Source organism: Calcarisporiella thermophila (assembly GCF_041956535.1).
Source record: "Calcarisporiella thermophila strain CBS 279.70 unplaced genomic scaffold VTP21scaffold_4, whole genome shotgun sequence".
Taxonomy (NCBI): domain Eukaryota; kingdom Fungi; phylum Calcarisporiellomycota; class Calcarisporiellomycetes; order Calcarisporiellales; family Calcarisporiellaceae; genus Calcarisporiella; species Calcarisporiella thermophila.
This window is the reverse complement of record NW_027192194.1, coordinates 595,579-610,761: the sequence shown is the minus strand read 5'-3', so window position 1 is coordinate 610,761 and position 15,183 is coordinate 595,579. Positions and strand designations below refer to the sequence as shown.

The following is a 15,183-nucleotide window of genomic DNA, read 5'->3' as shown; positions in this document are numbered from 1 at the left end:
ACCCCGTGTGTTGCAATGCCAACAAACGGGAAAGAAAAAAAAAAGAAGAGAAAAAAATTGCTATTCTTTTTATGTTTGTGTTTTGGGTTTGGACTGCCTTTTTGTAAGAAAGCCAGTCCCGTCATTTTAAAACCTACCCTAATCGCGAAAAAAATTCAATCACGTAAAAGATATCGCGTTTTTTCATTTGACTTGCATAATCGGGACCTACAAGACAATGACGCTCCCGTCCGTCGCGAGAGAGGATAGCTTGAGTTCCCAGTACAGTGATATTGTTTATTCTGAACTCGACGAAGAAGAAAGAGCCCGCGGGCAAACTGGTAATGCATGGTCTTCTTAATACTATATACACATTCAACCTAATGGAAAATTGGCTAACAAGAGGTGCACATAATAGTACCAAAAAACGGAGAGTTCCGGCCTGCGGAAGCGAGACATGGACCAAAACTCGGCAAAAACTCCCTTTTAGTTAACCATAGCCTATTCGATTCAGTAGTGCAAACTCCAAGTCCTAATCAGGTATTCATTGGCCGACCCTTAAGCAATAAACCCAATCTAACTATCCTATATGCTTGAATCATGGCTATTGTGAAAAAGGAGGGGAGGGAAATGTCGATTGAACCGGAGATAACCAGCGAGTCTTTGATGTCAATGACGAGTCTAGAAAATATTCGGGATTTAGACGAGACAGAAACTGGTGTCCGCAAGCAAAAGTATACGAAGAAAAATAAAATAGTAGAGATAGTAGAGCAGGACGAGGCGAGAGCGTCGATTGTGATGGATAGTGAGAGCAAAAAGCGCGCATTTGAGGATGCAGCTGCTGAAATGCTCTTGGAGAATCAATTACACGAATTGGAAGAGATCTCTAGTAGAAACCCTTTAAACGATGGAGGTATTATCACAGATGGCATATCAGATATCTTTTGACCATAATCCGGTTAACACGTCTGCATAGATTTAGAGCGACCAAAAAAAAGGCTACATTCCACCAATATTAATGCATCTCTACCAGATGAGGATGTAGTGCCAATAGCAAAGATGTGGCAAGATTTTCCCAACTCGTCCCGTACCGGCAGCTATGTAATTGCCAGAGGATCTAATGGGAGAGAAATCATGCTACCACGATATCAAAAGAATACTAATACCAAGGTAAAGAAAAGCAGACTTTTATTAAAAAGGATCCTATAGTTATGCTATCTCTTTGTGATGACAGACTTCAACTGCCATGATACAAAAGTATAAAGCGCAATTGTTACCTGTATCAGTATATCGTATGTTACAAGAAGTGGACGAAGAAAAGACGCGAGAGCATCGAACCACTAAGCATGAAGTGCTCAAGAGGTAAAATGGCGCGATTATTTTTTAGATTCCTAATCCGACTCTAGACCATCTTCAAACAACGCAGGTTTGCTGAAGTTGATGAAGAGGATGCCCTAAATGCAGGCACACCCCATAATTTGTGGGTAGATAAATATCGGCCAAGAGTTTTCTTGGATTTACTTGGAGATACGGTAGAGATATTGTACTTGGGATCCAATTCCGTGATCGCTATTAATTGTTACTATAATTAGAGGATCAATCGTGAAGTTCTAAGTTGGGTGAAAGAGTGGGATTTTTGCGTATTCGGGAAAAAGAATCCCAAAAAAGTAGAGCCACGCTACAAATACAAAGGAAAATACAAGAACGTAAATTCAATGGTATGTGGACTTATTGCGAAGCATAACGATACATTTATGTATATATATAAATATGTCCCTGCTTTTCTAATTTAGCATCGAGAAAATCTCGACCCCTTCCAGCGACCGGAGAAGAAAGTGCTGCTATTGACGGGGCCACCGGGCTATGGCAAGACTACTTTGGCCCATATTGTGGCCCGACACGCTGGGTATGAAGTGATCGAGATAAATGCTAGGTATGAAATCAATTTTGTTGCATTTGTATCGAGATTTCCCGAGGACATTTAAAGGAATCATTTTCCAAATGCGCAGTGATGATCGCACAGGAGAAGCTGTGCGCAACAAGGTACGCAATGCAACGGAGATGCAGTCGGTGGTCGGCAAGAACAAACCCAATTTATTGATTATCGATGAGATTGATGGAGTATCCTCAAGCGGAGGAAATGATGTTTGTATACCAGTTTTTAGAATATTTGGATTAGTTATTAACCTCCCTATACCTCTCCAGAGTTTTATCAAATCTCTCATCGACCTCATCACTGTAGAGCCCAAATCAAATCTAAAGTCCGGCCAAGGGCCGACTTTGAACAAGAGTGAGTGTCTTTTGTGCCGGCATGAAGGATTAAATGCTGATTGTTATTGGATATTACTAGGGGCTAAAAAGAAAGACGACTGCAAAAAACCCTTGATGCGACCTATTATTTGCGTTTGCAATGATCTGTTTGTCTCAATCTATTTTACTCTTCGGTCAACCACAGTGCATACTAAGGCCACTTTATTTCGACAGATATGCGCCCGTATTGCGCCCCCTGCGAATAATATCACAAATATACCAGTTCAGGAAGCCATATGTCTCAGATATCGCAAAGCGCTTAAAGGATATCTGCGACCGGGAGGGGCTCACTGTGGATATGCGAACATTAAGCGCGCTGTGTGAAATGACCGATTGCGATATAAGAAGTTGTTTGAATACACTTCAAGTAAGTGCATTTTTTAGTTATTTTTTGTCGCAAGTGAAATAACTATTAATGATGAATATTGCTACAAGTTCTTTAAAGAGAATGATACCCCGCTGACGATGGCCATGCTTTCTGAAACCTCCATCGGGAGAAAGGATGTGGGGAAGAGTTTGTTTTCGGTGTGGGACGAAATATTCTATCTCGCCAAAAATAATAAGAGGATAGTGGGGAAGAATCAAGGAAACGGTCAGTGATTTTTATTTTGCACTGCTTAAATGCTGGACGAAAGATACTCAACCCCCAAACGCATAAGTAGACTATGCAATGAACCAATATGTCGAGCCTCTGGCTGAAACCATCCACAGTAATGGGGACTATGAGAAGATTTTGCAAGGCAAGAACGTTTTTTGAGCGTCTTTGCATATATTTGGGTGCTGATTTTGCATTTAGGATGCTTTGAAAACTATCTTCTGCTGCGGTTCCATGATACTGCTGGTTCGAAGCTCGTTGATATAGGCGATTGGCTTTGCTTTTATGATCGGGTCAACCACTATGTAAATGGCCTCCATGATTACCAGCTAGCCGGCTACATACCCTATCCAATTGTTGCGTTCCACCGACATTTCGCAGGAAGTATCAAGCCGAAAATGGAATTTCCCAAAGTGGATTATGAGGTATTCTTGTCGTTTATATCTTGTCTTAGAGTGGATAATAATGTTGCTTTGGGCCCTGACAGAACTACTTGGCCCAGAAAGAAAACCAGAATATAATCACGGGGCTTTATAACAGCATTGAAGCACGAATTCGGGTAAACCTCAACAAAAGAATTTTTGCCACCGAGTTCCTTTCTCCATTGCTTCGTATCGTTTCGCCTGATCTTCGGCCGGTTAGATATCCGCTTGCAAATGCAAATGCAACTGCTTTAGGGAGCGATTGCTAACTCTTTTTCCTCTGTAGGTAAATCGCCAGCTCATTAAACCCGCGGAGCGTGCGATACTAATGCGCCTTGTTGAGGTGATGATTGCGTTTGGTTTGACATACATTCAGGAGAAGTCGGAGGATGGGCAGTTCACGTACAGAATTGATCCGTTAGTATACCGTTGATATTCTGGGTAAAAAGTTGTATGCTGATGTAACAGTACACATAGACCTATAGAAAAGCTCCTACAATTCTCAAACGTAACCCCTAAAGGTATCCTTCCAAGCCGATATGCTGCACGGCAGTTGATTGCCCAGGAGGTAGACTGTTCTTTTGTGGATAACACCTTTGTTATAAGCTCAATTATTCACCGAATATCATTGATTTAGATTGAATTAGAACAAATCCGCCGCAGTTTCGCGGCCGCGGAAGCACGTTCCGGAAAACAGCAAGCTAATGATACAGGGTACGTTGGTTATGTAGCAAAGGTATAATTGTTATTGTCTAACCGTAGTTTTTCTACTAGCGCGCTGCTTAAAGTAGAGACAAAGAAGAGCCAGCCGAATGAGAAAGTGAGTTTCATTCCATTCGACTATTTTCCATGAATATCCCAATTAACACATACACGCCTTTAGCCACCCACAGACTTTTTTGGACGGCCTATTATTATTGACGAGGAAGCTGAAGAGAAAGGTAACACACGTCTATCTCCTAACAAGTTAAGCTTGAGTCGTAATTCTCCCTCTCTCTTTGTTTATCCTCAACGCAGCCTCTCATAAGACGCTAGAGAAGAAAAACAAAACCACACGAGTCTGGTATCGTTTCCACGAGGGCTTCTCCAATGCGGTTAGAAAGCCATTGCTTGTGAAAGATTTGCTATAATTTCATAAATGTAGGAACATTGTATTTTATCGAGAATAAAACCGTATCTACTCTTTGTATGCTTTCCTTATTGACACGAGTTATGAAATATGCACTATCCTATAGAGTAGAAGATGATGCTAGAATCCAACGTTTTTTGTTCTTACAATAAACATATATATTGCACGTCAAAAGATCAACTAGGAAATCCCATAGCCATTTTGTGCAAATACTCTTACTTCTATCGCCAAAGAAGGGGAAGAGATAAAAAATTAAGGCAAAGGTATTAAAATAATAGAGCTGGTTTATTAAATTCGTTGAGAAGTTTCAGGAGCAATAAAAACTAAATGGTTATGCAAATAAGGGAAGAAGAATTCATATAGTACATCAACATAGAGCAAACAAATATAATATAAAAGAGCAGTTTAATTTAGTTTATTTTAGCTTAGTACTCTCCATAACTCCGGGGTCATGGTTCTCGGGCTCTGGTGTGGGAGGCAGTTCTTTCCTGGGCTCATTCGAGTTTCCTCCCTTGTGTATAATCTCTACGTAGTTGGACGGGAAGAAGCCTTGTGCTCCCGCACGAGTGCGACCCCGCCACCATTGTGATGGTGCACCGGCGGGGTCAGTCTTGGATAGAATGGCAACGATGTCTCCCTGCTTCAGAGACAATTCCGCAGGCGATTCTGCCCGGAAATCATACAACGCGCGTGCAAACTCAAGGTCGTGCGGGCGAATGGGCTTTTGAGACTGCTGGGAATAGGGGTCCTTGACGGGGGTGCCATCCGAGGCCTGCTGGGATTTTTGCTCTAATCGCTTGCGTGAGAGGGTCCGGATGATTTGCGACATGAGGTATGGAAGTCCAACCACAACCAGCAGGAATACCACGATGGGGCGTTTTGAAATGGGGGGTCGCTGCTCGAACTTTTTGAAATCCTGTGGGTTAATTCCCTGTACATTTGCCGGCGGCTTGATTCCTGTGAGATAGTGAAGTAGCTTTCGTCCCCATCGAATAAGTGTGAATACGCCCAGTATCTGCCCCAAAAAGTTTCGCAGATGGCCAAACTGCTCTGCAAGTCCCATCATTGCCATAAATGAAGAGTGGGTTGCAAAGAAGGTCGATTCGAGCATTTGAGCAAACCCTCCAAATGCCGAAACAACCTGCTCGATAACTTGGAAGGTGGCCGCTGTGCTCTGCTCCATAGTCTGCATCAGAGAGGGCTCATCTGGATTCTGCCCAGGGAATGGCCCGTTATTAAAGCGGTTTCCGTACATTCCGCCCCCGTACATGCCACTGCCGTACATACTCCCACCATATCCATATCGTGAGTAGGTACCGCCGTAAGTGCCGTATGAACCATAGGAGCCGTATCGTGAGTAAGGAGATGAATAACTTCCGTAGCCGCCTCCATAGCCGCTAGAGTATGGTGAGTATCCAGATCCATAGCTAAGACCTGATCCATACCCTGCTCCGTAAGCTGCAAAAAAATATATAGATTAGTAAGAGTAAATAAGAGAAAAAAATGATCCGAAGAGCTCCGATACAGTTGATCAGCAGGTACGTATAACTAGGCAATCGGTAAAAGGGTGAAATAAAAAAACACTTACGACGAGTGGTAGTTAGTGTGGAAGGACGTGAGGGAAGAGCGGGCGGAGATGATTCAATTTCATTACTAAATTCTTGTGAGAGAGCGGTGGGTGAAGACGCAACAGTGGAAGAGACTGAAGATGTTATGTTGTTGGCTCCAGATCTCTCCCAAGGTTTTGGAGGGGATGGCATTTTATGTGCTTCTTGTAAATGATAGGTATATGTCAGATTTGAGAAGGGAAGCGAGGAGGGGACAAAACAAAGGGATTGAGGCGCAACATGTGAATTTGGAGAATTTGTTGAAGGATGAAGTTGAGGGCAGTTTGATGGATTCAAGTGTGACCAGCAATTATTGGTCAATTTTTAAATATATTAACTGCTCAGTCGCTACGATTCTTGTTCCTCTATTAAACACTAGCTCGGCTTTTTTTTCGAAAACAAAGTTAGCTCTTACTATATATCCTGCACCTTCATTTTTCATAATGCACGAGAGTTTAATAGGAAACAAAGATTCACCGCTACTAAGACCTGGCATTTTAAGAATTGTTGAAGGAAATTTGAGGTATTATATCTAGTCGGTAAGTTCCTATTTGGAAGCACTGGGTTTTGAATTGTTATGCTATAATCTATAAACCCACGGTCTGCATTATTCTTTATTTGCTTAAGGAAAAGCTTGCAATTTAAATATAGTCCTGTATATTACTTATATTGATAATTAATATATTACTTGAAATATATAATAAAGTTATATCAGCGCAAAGAAGCTGGGACAACATAGACTATACATGTTATTCGTTCAATTTCCCGCTGGATATTCAATAGTCTAAACAATACCACTGAGATTCTGACCCATTAAGGATTGATTGATTCTTTTTTAACTAGTACTCCGTTGTTGAGGACTATTTATTTGCCAGCTTTGCAATAAGTTTCTATATCAAAATTTGGCGCAACTTTATACGCAATGTAGACATGACAATAAAGATAGTGTGCATTATGCGTAATTATGATACAATCTGCAATTTGGTGAAAAATAACAGTATACAATGTACACATTTATGCATTGGTTGATATCGGCTGGGAGAGGTCGAATTCTATGCTTGAATGCGTAAGCATTGGAGCAGGTACGTCACTAACTTCTTTATAGTCAAGTGCGATGTATAGGGGGGAATTCGCGTGAGCTCTAATGAATATAGCTAGAAACTTGAATGCCTGTCACAAATCTTCTTATACCTACCCTAATTTGCTTAGATCTGATACAAAGCTCTGAACGGCGCTGATCCAAAATTTCTATTTCTTGTAGTCTTTTATTTTTTCTCACCTCGTTTTCCCTCTCTCCTCTTTTTCGCACTTTTAATATTCTTACTCTTTTGATTTCACTCTCATTTTCGTCATTGATTGCTCACATCTACGAACCACAACGCCGCAATCACAAATGGATCGAAATGACAAACCTCCCTCTCCCCTCACAATCCCGGGGCGCAACCGTCGCGCCTCTTTCGCAGGCCCTTTTGGTAGCTTATTTGGCCATGGTTCGGCAGTTGTGAGTTCTCCTACTTCGCCCACTGGCGGTCAGCAAACAGCAAATGGTCGGTTTGGATCACTGGGGGCCCAAGGTGGCATCACAGCCAACATTCTCCAGCGGAGATCCTCTTTTGGTTTGTCGGGCTCGCCTCCAGCAAGTTTTCAGGTAATTTCATATATTTTTTCGACACGAATTCCAGCTGGTTAATCTAACCTTTTTCATCCAGGATTCATTTTCTAATGTGGTGAATTCTTCAGGTAATCCCATCTTCCGTCGCCAGAGAAGCATGACAGTGCCTGAAGTCGTATTTTCAAGAGAGGATCACATTTCTCATGAACAGCCTCAGCAACCGCAGCAACCGCAGCAGCCTCAATCACAACCGCAATTCCTAGGTGACTCACACAAATCACGGCTCGACGCTGTGAAAATTGAGGATACAGCAGGGCAGAGACCGAAATCCCCCATGGGGCATGCAATTCTGACAGGACAGTTTTGTGATCTCTAATTCGAGTATCATTCTTGGTGTTTTAGTATTATAGTTTTTTTTCTTGCAATTTCAATCGAATGTATAGCCTTTTTTTTTTATCATAAGGCCTTCTCTTCATTATATTCAATATTTTACTTTTCATTGGTGTATTTATTTTCTGTACAATATTTTTTCTTTAAAAATATGTTCATATCTGTGATAACCATCCAGCTTCAAATTTATAAATCTATATAAAAGCAAATCACAAGGCTATGCTTGGTTTAGAAGAGATATGGGTGGAGTTGACCATATTCAAATCACAATAGGAGGATGAAAAAGGCAGAGGACGTTGTATGATTTATTGGGGGAACGTTTGTCACTGAATGGGAGTTACTGCGAGGTTTTAGGATCCTACTTCTAACTAACGAATATAGTTGAAAATTCCACAATGAAGCAATCGCATAGTAAAATGGGATAAGCGGCCAGCTCTCAGATCGTGTCAAAAATTTAATTCCCGAAGTTTGATTGCCACAATGAAACTAGTTAAATCGCAGATATAAAATCACTAAAATTTTAGCTAATAAATAATCTCTTGAGATTGGAGCAATTGGACCCTAGCCAACGTCATGCCGAAATTAGAAAGGGAAAAAACTTCGTCAAGACAGCGCATCAAACGAGCTTGCGATCAATGCCGGATGAGGAGGATAAGATGTGATACAGCTTATCCGATCTGCGGCAAGTGCCACTTAGCCGGGATTGAATGTAGTCATGAAAACATAGTGCGAAAACGTGGCCCACCTAAAGGCTACATTGAAGCCATTGAAGCGCGCCTTAAACGTGTTGAATCAGTCCTCAATGACCTTTTAGACACATCCGATCCCAAAATCCGCGGCCTGATCTCAGAACTTACTGCTCCATTTGAAAAATCGTCGAAAGATTCGGTTCTCAATCGTCCTACTCAGGTCTCGTCCGATCTCTCCCCTTCTCATGAGAACAAAGGCACTTTTTCTCCTCCATCCACGGAAATTTCTCCCTTGATATCTGACAATCTCAATGAACCTGAAATTGGCGCACTTCTCGATTCAATCGAGGAATTCAATATCAGCAATGAAAAATCTCATGTGACAATGGATAATTTTGGCGTAAAACATTTTCATGGCTCCTCAAGCGGTATTTATCAACTAAAAGATAAGATCTGGCAGAACTTCCCATTCTATCCTAGAAATGCGGCAGATTCTCATTGTAGAAATGAGCCACGATATCAAAGCGACATCAACCCTACTGAGATTATTCCGCGCGACCTCTCCGACCACCTTCTCGATATTTATTTCACTTCTTTCCACCCGATTTTCCCTGTGATAGACCGTTCAAAGTTCATGAAAGATCCCTACAAAGACTTGTCAAACACTGGGCTGATGCTGCTCAATGTTCTTTATGGAGTTGCGGCCAAAATTTCCAACGACCCACGATTAAGCAATTATGCGGCCACTGAAGATCCCAGTATCCCTGGAGGGCTCTTTGCCGAAAGGGCAAAATCGCTGTTAAACCTAGAGAGTGACACGTATACCGAGAAAATCCAAGCGCTACTAATCTATGCGTATTTTCTTCCAGGGGTTTACTGGCCAGGTCGTGCATGGCTTTATGCGGGAATGGTATTACTTTATAACTTTTTTACTTTATAACTCTGGGACTGATTAGTATGGTTGGCTTTAGGCATTTCGAATGATCATAGAAATTGGGTTGCATCGCAAACTACCCAACCTAGACGCCGAAGAGCAGAAAAACCGAAAGCGCATATTCTGGTGCGCTCTTGTGCTGGACATCCAACTTTCTGCTCGATTAGGTCACCCCGTCACATTTAACGAACACGAGTTCGACGTTCCTCGTTTACAAGAGGAGGATGAGGAGGGGCCTTGGCCAGCCGGGCCCTCTTCCTTTTCTTTTGGTGGAGCGAGCTCCTCACACATAATTTCGGATTTTAGCTATTTTATACAGCTGTACGAACTTCTAGGACGTATATTGAAGAACATTTACTCCCTTCCAGCAATGCGTAGTGTATTACTAAAGCGTAATCCGTATGTCATTGTCTCGTCGCTGCACAATTCATTGGTTGCCTGGCTAAAACAACTACCGCCTCGTCTTCAGCTTCCTGGGAATTTCTTCATCTCTTCCTCTCAGAGAAACACCCTTGACCCGATTGTTTGTAGTCTCCACATTCTCTATAACGCCTGCCTAATTTTGCTGCATCGATCATTCATACCGTCCTCGCGTGAAGAAAAATCCAAACCCTATTCTGACAATATTTCCGCATCTATCCAGTTCTGCTGCGAGGGGGCAAGAGCCATCCTCGAACTTGCTCACCACAAATATAAGGCGAGCAACCCTATAGCCCCGGATTCACGTTTGTACGAGGTGTTTACTGCCATCTTTTTCGAGATCAAGTATGCTGAAGTCATTGAAATACCGCCTGCACAGCTCCATTCCGATATTATGAAAGCGGTCTTTGTGCTAAACAAACTGAAAGATGTCCACTCTTTCGCACGAGAGTTTCTCAGCTATTTAATGGATTTTGTTCAGAAATGGGGATTTGTCTTAGTTGAGGGCGGAGATCTGGATGAAACGAAGCTGAATAAGGAGCTGAAATCCATATCCACTAAGTCAGAGCAATCCTATGCACAACCAAATAATTTGATCAAAGAAGAACCGTTTGAATTCACAGGTAATGGCCTTTTTCAAATGAAATAATCGTTTTTGAGGCTAGGTTTAATTTTTGGATGTTTAAATTTGTTTACAACCATAGCTCCTGAATCGTTCGACATATCTCTTACAGCATCAGCTTCTACTCAGCCTAGTTTACATTCTCCTCAAGGAATGCTTTCTTGCATGGGCACCCCACCAGTGCCAGCCATGGCGTCGGCATCTGACAGCTATTTATTCGATGCACTATGGCTTTTTCAACATACGCAGCAACAGCAACAGCAACAGCAACAGCAACAGCAACAGCAACCTCCAACTCATTTGCCTCAGGCAATTTCCAACAATACTACTACTCCATCCAATTTTATGTTGGATGTAGTACCAACCGACGTCTCTTCACTAATGCCCTCTTTAGAGCAAATTGGAAGCGTGCATTCTTTGTTGTCCAAAATATCCACGACCCAGACTAATGAATCAGCCAACCTGTATTTCGGAACGCAGATGCCTAAGGATATAAACGAGTTCGATGCTTTTTTCAAACAATTACAATAGATTGATTTGTTTTATTTAAGTTGCTCCGTGGGTCAGTTTGCAATGTATATTGATATTTATTTATTGCTTCATATTTAAATTCAAGATTAGTACGTAATTTTCTAAGTTCACATTTAATATGCCAAGCTAAATTCTCTCAGCATTTACATATCGCCTAAGGTACACTCCTCAAACTCAAGGACTTAACTGAATTCGATTCAGATTCCTCCAAAATTCTAATTTACTAATTTGGGACACAATTGTTAGTATCTAGATTTTCCATTAAGGCGCCCTATGTTGTTGTTCTTTCGAAATCGACTTCAGCTATGAGTTTTGTGCTGGATCGCCAGCGGCAACTAAATGCCCAACTACTTGATCTTTTTCGATTGGAGCGGATCGAGAATCACTCCGCTGCTGGTCGCATTTTTGCGCTCTTACGCACCACGCCAGCTTCTCTCGACCATCCAGTTTATCAACGTGCTCGAGATCTTCAGCGCGCCATTGAGTGCATTAATCTCGATACCCCTACACTACCAAATCTTCATTCAGATGTTTTGCGACAACTCGACAAAATTGGCCCAGCTTTTATGATTCAGAGTGAAGAGGTTGAGAGTAAAGATATTACACGAGAAGATTTGAAGGAGTTGGAGCTGCTATTTTTGGCAAAATGCACTGTTGCGGTGTATGTTAATGTATTAGACAAATTACTAAGTGCAACGTTGCCGCTTAGCGAAGACATTTTTTACTGGGAAACTCTACGAGGGAGCCAGTTTCGCGTCCTCTACTATATTTTACAAAGCAAGTGATTTACCGATTCACAAAGATATATCTCATATTTTAATTCCAAATACTTGATAGCCACCCCAGCGCGCGTAGCGTCTTTTGTATCTACCCTCGTACACTCCATCTTGGCCTTATCTTCCAATCTTCCTACTTCTACTGCAATCTCTACCGCTCTTCAACGCGCCTTCTCCACGCCTCATTCTCTACTACTTCCCTTATTCCCTAAACATCTCCACCGCCGCCTGGAGTCCCGTCCTACATTCTCTGTGTTTTCAATGGCACGCTACGAAGTTCGGCACAATCGTAATACATTAGTAGAGTTGCGGAAGATGCAGTCTAGTTGTCTAGGATTCTTAAGTGAATATGGGATGCAACTTGCTCCGAAGAAGGGAGAGAAGATATTGCAGAAAATAAGCGCTAGCATCAAAGTGATGAAAAGCGAGCTAGAACACGTGACAAACGTGGAAGTCGAACCAAAAGATGCATGTTATGGTGAAGAGCACCACGAGGGTACAATCATTACAACCTGCTTTTTTTTTTGATCTAACCATGGCTCTTGACACTTGCTTTAGCAATCGATCAAGATGTCGAATACTCCTCTCGAGAAATACATTCTTTACTTCGCGAGTTAATCACCACTACTCTTCCTGCTTTTGAGCACCGTTCTAATCATCTCGTTTCATTATATGGTCGCCCTTCACTGTTTACTCGTTGCTGGCTTCCTTGCATCGCAACGTATTTTGTGGGTCGCACTATCATCAAGTACGCATATGTACGCCGAAGCGATATTGTAAAATGGATGGTGGAAGCGCGCGAGACATTGAATGGGTTTATTGTCAACTGGGTCTACAATCCAATGCGGAAAGTGTGGGAAACGATTCGCCACCGCGAAGGAGAACTCGGTCTTCTTGGGCCAGAAAGCCTGCGCTCCGATCTGGATTCCCTCGAACGGATGGTGATGAATTTTGCCCGCCAACATTATCATCTTTCTGATGCTGAGCTCGATACCATTGCGCAACGCGTACGTGATGGCGACATGTCGCTAGTGTTGCGGGTTTACGAGTCAGAAATCAAAACTCCTCTCAAGAGCGTGGCACGCGGCAACTTGGTCGAAATGCTATTGATCCAAGTGCAAAAGGCCAAGGTGGATCTAGAGCTTGCCATGGCAGCGCTGGATAAATTGCTTAGGGCCAACGAATTGAACTTTGCCTTTTTGGCGGTGGGCCCATCCCTTCTCTTGCTCTACTTCTCGGGCTCCCAATTGATGCGAATCTATCGGAAGCGGGCAGGGCTGGCGCTGGGCAAGGTGCGGGATCCAATGCGATACACGCTGCGCCAAATCGAGCGGCTTCTCATCCAGAGCAAGCCTGGCGAACGACTCAAATTCAAGGACCAAGGAATGCTGCTGTGTGAGGTTCACTTGTTGAGGACGCTGAGTGCCGAGCTCCCGACCGAAAAACGGACGCTCTTTTTGGAGGATTTGCGGGATCTAGAGAAGATGCAGCTCGAAGTGCAGCAGCGGTTGCGTACCGTGGAGCGCATGTGGACGTTTTGGCCATTTTTGAAAGCTTGAGAGGATTTTCTATTTATACACCCGTCTTTTTTCATAATTACAAAATGAATATAGAATATTCTAGTCTAAAAAAAAGGACGCATTCCGTTCATAAAAGTATATCACAAATAACATGTGTGCAAAAGGTGGAGCGGATAAATCAAGTATTGGTCGAGAGCTTCGGCCGTTTCCGTTTTGTCAGGCACTCCTCGCAGTACCAAGGATCAAGAGCCTCCTCCTCATCGCGTATAGGCGGCTTCTGGCAAAGCTGGTGGATGGGATTATCACAGTCGTCGCAGAGAAATATTTTGTTGCCAGGAGCCTCGTCACAACCTTGGCAGACGCGACACGCAATGATATCCTCCTCGAAATAGCAATTGCCGTTGGCAGCAATATAATCCTGGTTTTCGAGATCCTCTGTTTCTTCAGGAATGGTTGAATGTTGCAGTGATTGTTTATTTTGGTCGGCGCGCACTATAAATCAAGGTAAGAAGTAAGTGGTTTTATAGCAAATACAACTTTAAAGGGGGCTCCATTTACTTGATGCGATTGTCTCTTCACTTAAATAAAACAGCCACCGAGGCTCCAGAATACTTTTATCTTGGTCGAAATTTCCATGCACAAGACTCATCACATTATCCTCCGACATCTGGATCACAAAAACCATAATCAGTTGAAAACTCATAGCGTATGGAGATGTATATAACTCCTTTGAAAAAAAGGACATACAATTGCGCCACTCCCTACATCACTAGGATTGTCTGTGTAAAGCCTCCATTCGCTGTTGGAAAAATCTTTAAGATAGAGGATATGCCGTGTCTTTGTCGACTTTGTGCGCATCACAACGGCAGCAAGGGCTGCTCGGAAATCAGGAGGAAGAGAGTTTAATCGTTCCTCTATCCCTATAGAATAATTGAAATATAAAAAAAAATCAAAAACACGCCTAGACTTCACCTAATTTCACCTATGTTGAAGCAGAGAAAATAAAAAAAAATTATAAAATGACTTACTTCTTCTAGATTCACTATCTCTTTCGAGTCTTTTTTTGACTATTCCCTGCAAGTTCTCTACTATTTTTTCGCTCATTCCAGCCGTACGCATCCATTCCAGTGTCCCATTAAGCACGCCTTCAACTTCTAACCTGGCCTCATTTGCCATATTACCCTCTCTTTTGTCAATTGGCAAATCGGGAACTGAGATCATACCGACACGCTCTAGCTCAGCCTCTTTTTCTTCCCTCTCAGGATGTCGCCATCGCAATCTTAAATGCACGTCTTTTCTGTCCACATTGGACGATAATTCGCACCCTATGCCAGAAATTATATTACTCATCCCTTCGCCATTGCCATTCTGTGATGGAGTGAAGAAGAGCTGCGGAGAGGGGGGAAGAGTAGTGCAATCCAAGTAGCGCCAGCGCTGAGACACATGTGTAAGGCAGATATCGAGTAGTTCACGTAAATCGTTCGGCGGATTATGAGTCTTCGAAGCGGTGGGCGCAAGATGGTGGAGTATACGGAGGACAAGCGAGGGATGAATGTCGCCCATAATCTACAGGAATAATCCAATGTCGCTTTAAATCCTAGGTGTTTTTAATATTTTTTTCGCTTTTTCGTGTTCGTCGGGAAATAA

General features: G+C 42.6%; 6 protein-coding genes across 6 annotated transcripts; 4 read left to right on the top strand and 2 right to left on the bottom strand.

Moving 5' to 3' along the window:
• Positions 1–217: 217 nt before the first annotated feature.
• VTP21DRAFT_8517 (uncharacterized protein) lies at positions 218–4,436 on the top strand (the record flags this gene model as incomplete). Its single annotated transcript, XM_069399376.1, has 22 exons — positions 218–320; positions 398–519; positions 598–892; positions 956–1,149; positions 1,214–1,341; positions 1,406–1,511; positions 1,572–1,697; positions 1,773–1,912; positions 1,989–2,124; positions 2,185–2,269; positions 2,330–2,396; positions 2,464–2,656; positions 2,725–2,881; positions 2,952–3,029; positions 3,086–3,309; positions 3,372–3,521; positions 3,593–3,723; positions 3,784–3,874; positions 3,944–4,020; positions 4,081–4,126; positions 4,190–4,247; positions 4,324–4,436. 22 exons carry the CDS (start codon positions 218–220, stop codon positions 4,434–4,436), a joined length of 2,820 nt encoding a protein of 939 aa, XP_069254799.1.
• A 414-nt stretch (positions 4,437–4,850) lies between these two features.
• Positions 4,851–6,195, bottom strand: VTP21DRAFT_8516 (uncharacterized protein; the record flags this gene model as incomplete). The annotated part of the gene is made up of 2 exons (XM_069399375.1): positions 4,851–5,893; positions 6,024–6,195. 2 exons carry the CDS (start codon positions 6,193–6,195, stop codon positions 4,851–4,853), a joined length of 1,215 nt encoding a protein of 404 aa, XP_069254798.1.
• Positions 6,196–7,435: 1,240 nt separating this feature from the next.
• On the top strand, positions 7,436–8,030 carry VTP21DRAFT_8515 (uncharacterized protein; the record flags this gene model as incomplete). The annotated part of the gene is made up of 2 exons (XM_069399374.1): positions 7,436–7,690; positions 7,752–8,030. 2 exons carry the CDS (start codon positions 7,436–7,438, stop codon positions 8,028–8,030), a joined length of 534 nt encoding a protein of 177 aa, XP_069254797.1.
• Positions 8,031–8,617: 587 nt separating this feature from the next.
• VTP21DRAFT_8514 (uncharacterized protein) lies at positions 8,618–11,240 on the top strand (the record flags this gene model as incomplete). Its single annotated transcript, XM_069399373.1, has 3 exons — positions 8,618–9,643; positions 9,705–10,710; positions 10,792–11,240. 3 exons carry the CDS (start codon positions 8,618–8,620, stop codon positions 11,238–11,240), a joined length of 2,481 nt encoding a protein of 826 aa, XP_069254796.1.
• A 305-nt stretch (positions 11,241–11,545) lies between these two features.
• Positions 11,546–13,575, top strand: VTP21DRAFT_8513 (uncharacterized protein; the record flags this gene model as incomplete). Its single annotated transcript, XM_069399372.1, has 3 exons — positions 11,546–12,017; positions 12,078–12,512; positions 12,575–13,575. 3 exons carry the CDS (start codon positions 11,546–11,548, stop codon positions 13,573–13,575), a joined length of 1,908 nt encoding a protein of 635 aa, XP_069254795.1.
• A 139-nt stretch (positions 13,576–13,714) lies between these two features.
• VTP21DRAFT_8512 (uncharacterized protein) lies at positions 13,715–15,099 on the bottom strand (the record flags this gene model as incomplete). The annotated part of the gene is made up of 4 exons (XM_069399371.1): positions 13,715–14,028; positions 14,095–14,203; positions 14,284–14,456; positions 14,565–15,099. 4 exons carry the CDS (start codon positions 15,097–15,099, stop codon positions 13,715–13,717), a joined length of 1,131 nt encoding a protein of 376 aa, XP_069254794.1.
• Positions 15,100–15,183: the final 84 nt, after the last annotated feature.